The sequence below is a fragment of the Rhincodon typus genome, chromosome 49 (assembly GCF_021869965.1).
Source record: "Rhincodon typus isolate 14 chromosome 49, sRhiTyp1.1, whole genome shotgun sequence".
In the NCBI taxonomy this organism is placed as follows: Eukaryota; Metazoa; Chordata; class Chondrichthyes; order Orectolobiformes; family Rhincodontidae; genus Rhincodon; species Rhincodon typus.
In genome coordinates, this window is record NC_063380.1 from 3,983,035 (window position 1) to 3,986,666 (window position 3,632).

At 55.5% G+C, this 3,632-nt stretch overlaps 1 protein-coding gene across 1 annotated transcript in view; it reads right to left on the reverse strand.

Moving 5' to 3' along the window:
- Positions 1-3,632, reverse strand: part of LOC125488089 (ataxin-2-like protein) — a 13,429-nt gene that overhangs the window by 2,867 nt on the left and 6,930 nt on the right. Inside the window, exons 5-6 of the mRNA XM_048620914.1 lie at positions 3,249-3,399; positions 1,026-1,144 (exon numbers count right to left, since the gene is read on the reverse strand). Coding sequence (XP_048476871.1) covers positions 1,026-1,144; positions 3,249-3,399 — 270 coding nt within the window. The remainder of the gene's footprint in view (positions 1-1,025; positions 1,145-3,248; positions 3,400-3,632) is intronic.

Sequence of the window (3,632 nt, forward strand, 5' to 3'; positions counted from 1 at the left end):
GGGCAATTAGGGATTGGGCAGTAAATGCTGCCTGGCCAGTAATGCCCTTATCCTGTGAATAGATAAAGGGGAAAAGAATCCCCACAACAGGACAGCTCTGACCATAAGTCTGGGCCAGTCATTGCTTCCCCATCTGCTCTCCCATGCCTCAGATCCCTGATGACCAGGCTGGGTCTGTCCTGGTCAGACCTCACTGTCCTGAACGCACGCCTGCTCCCCACCCACTCCCCAAACCCACCACACCCAACAGTCCGGCTCAATTCAGAACCGATGTATCTCTCCATCACTCTCTCCGTCTCCCCCCATCTTCCCCTCTCTACCCTCCGCCGTCTCTTCTCCCCTCTCCCTTCCCTCCCGCACTCTCGTTCTCTCCACATTCCCCTCTCCTCGTCCCTCTGTCACATCCTCTCCACTTCCCCCACCATTCCCCCCCTCTTCTCCTCATCCCCTCCCTTTCTCCTGTTCTCTCCATGTTGCCCTCCCTCTCACCTAGTCTCCCCATCTCCTCCCCTCTCCCTACAATCTTACCCATATCCACCCCTCCCCCCGCCAACAATCCTTTCTCTGACCAGTCTCCCTCCGCCTCCCTCTCCACCCTTCCCCTTGGCCTTCCCCCATCAACTGCCCTGTCTCCCATCTCCTCTCTCTCCCTTTCCCATCCCCTCATCTGTCTCTCTCTCTCACTCCCCACCCCCTCTCTTCTACCGCAAGCCCCCAATCGCCTCTTCCCGTGCTTGCTACAGCCGTTCCCCCTCACTGTCAGTGACTGGGAAGGAACACTAGCTGTGCACTTGGGGGACAGGAGTCACGTCGAGTCACTGGGATTCAGGACGGGAGTCACGTCGAGTCTCTCGGATTCAGGACGGGAGATGTCCGTCCCAGGGCTGAGGGGCTGCACGACAATCGGACCTGGTTTACATGGTGACCGATACATGCGTGTGACCCGCGCCCATTCTCCAACATACAGACACAAACCCCTCTCCCCACCCTCCCCCGAAAACACCTCCCCCGCCCCGTGTCCGTACCACATCAGACTCCAGGTCGAAATCGTCACTGTTGCTGTCACCGCCTTCCCAGCGCTGCAGCACCTTCTCTCGGTGCTCCCCGTTCACCTTCGAGCTCACCACCGTGTCGGAGGTCTTATCTAGCCAGGAGGGAGTGAGGGGGGTGGTGAGGAGAGATGGGGTGTAAGGGAAGGGGGGTGGAAGTGAGGGAGAGAGCCAACAAGTGTGAGGGAAGGGAAGGAGAGAGCAGGCGAGCATGAGAGGCAGAGGGGAAGGAGCGAGACAGAGAGACGGAGGGAGAGATGAGGAGGGAGAGAGGGAGGGGAGAGTGCGAGAGTGTGCAAGTGGGAATACGGGCCAGGAGAGCGGAGGAGAGCGGGAGAGCGCGGGTAAGGGAGGAGAGAGTGAACGAGTGGGGTAAGAGGGAGGGGAGGAAGTGCGATGGAGACAGAGGGAGGGGAAAGATAGAGGAAGGAAGACAAAAAAAGAGAGAGATTTCATTCTTCGGGATGTTCGATGCAGGAACAATGTCTAAACCCCCGAAACCCTGACGAGGGGGCAGGGGGAACTGAAGACTGTGAAGAGGACAAGGGGTTTACTGGACCATGTTGGGGAGGGGCGTTGTACAGTTATGTGCAATTCCTGGGCCTGACATGTGCACGCAGTTGTTCAGCTGTAGTAGGATAGTATGTGATCCTCCATCCCAACATCATGAGCCCCACCGACACCAAAACCTTTAAAAAAATGCATCACTTTCTCGAATATACACAGCCACCTGGCCCTGTGTGGGAGACAGTTCCACATGGTCGCTATCCTCTGGTTGAGAAATAGTCCCTGCTTCAGTCCTACCCTGAGAGGCTGTCTCTCCCCCAACCCTGGTTCTAGACTCTCCCCAGGCAGGGGCAACATTCTCCCGGCATCGAGAGTTACAATTTTACATGTTTCAAATCAAGAAACTCGATTGGATATAGGCCCAGTCAAAACAATCTCTCATGCATACAGCACGGAAACAGACCCTTCGCTCCAACTTGTCTGTGCTGACCCCGATATCCTAAATTAATCCAGTCCCATTTGCCAGCATTTGGCCCCTATCCCTCTAAACCCTTCCTATCCATGTCCCCATCCAAATGCCTTTTCAATGCTGTAACTGTACCAGCCCCCACCACTTCCTCTGGCAGCTCGTTCCATACACGCACCACCCTCTGTGTGGAAAAAAAGAGATCCTTTTTAAATTTCCCCTCTCACCTTAAACCTATGTCCCTCTAGTTTTGGATCCCCCCCCTACCCTGGGAGGTAAAAAAACACCTTGACCGTTCACTCTATCTGTGCCCCTCATGATTTTATAAATCCAAGGTTACCCCTCAGCCCCCGACGCTCCAGGGAAAATTACCCCCAGCCTCTCCCCATAGCTCAAACCTTCCAGCCCTCCACATATATCCATCTGCCACTCCTCAACCCATTGACCCAGGCGATAAGGATCCCTTTGTAACCTTAGAGAACTGTCTTCCCTGTCCACTACACCATCAATTTTGGTGTCATCCGCAAACTTACTAACTGTGCTCCTATATTATCATCCAAATCATTTATACAGGTGACAAACAGAAGTGGGACCCAGCTCTGATCCCTATGGAACACCGCTGGTCACAGGCCTCCAGTCCAAAAAGACTTGATAAGACAACCCATCGCACTGCAGGTAAACCTCTCCCGGAAAATACGTGTAAAAACAAAACGGAGACTGAAACCGTTCCAGACAGGGGCTCCCCACCGCCCTGTACAGCTGTAGGAAAACCTCCCTCCCCGTCTTGCCTCCGTTCCCCCCTGGTGACAAAGACCCCGACTTGGCGTTCACTGTCGGAACCCACTCGCTGCCTCCCCGCACGCAGACTCGATGGGATCCCATGTACCGGGTTTCCCAGATCCCTCTGCAGCCGCGGCGGTCTCTCTCTCTCTCTCTCCCCGTTTGTCTTCCCCGCTGAACTGGAGATGAGTTCGCTTTCTCCTCCTTGCACTTGCTGCTTCCTGGCCTGGCCGCGTCCCTTTGCGCAAACTCTCCTCCACCAACGCTCATATCGCGAATCAATCCCAGGTCCTCAGTAGGTAGGGGTTAGTTTAGAATGGGGGGAGAGACAGGAAATTGGACGGTCACCCCACACGTGCTGCCGTAGATCTGGAGCACAGTGCTGGGGCAGGGGGTGTGAAACGTGGAGGGAAGGGGCGGGAGGAGGTTGGGTGCCTCGGACTCACCCCTCGTTGCATAGTTGAGGTCCACGTCCCTGAACTGCACCACCACTACATCAGCAGGTTTGAAGATCATGGTGTCGATGATGTCCTCGCTCTTGGGGCCAGCCACGGTCTCCATCGTCTTCCGGTGAACTGTGTCCACGGCCAGCTCAAACTGGGGACCCAGCAACGGGGGGGTTGGTGGAGGAGTGGGAAAGAGACGTTGGGAATAAGAACGAAAAGGAAATTTAGCGGCCGTGGGTTCAGAAGGACAGAAACAAGAGGGGGGGTTGGAATAGTGGGAGGGACACACACACACAGAGGAGGTGGAGCGAGAGTGAGAGAGAGAGAGAGAGAGAGAGAGAGAGAGACACACACACAGGAGGTGGAGCGAGAGTGAGAGAGAGA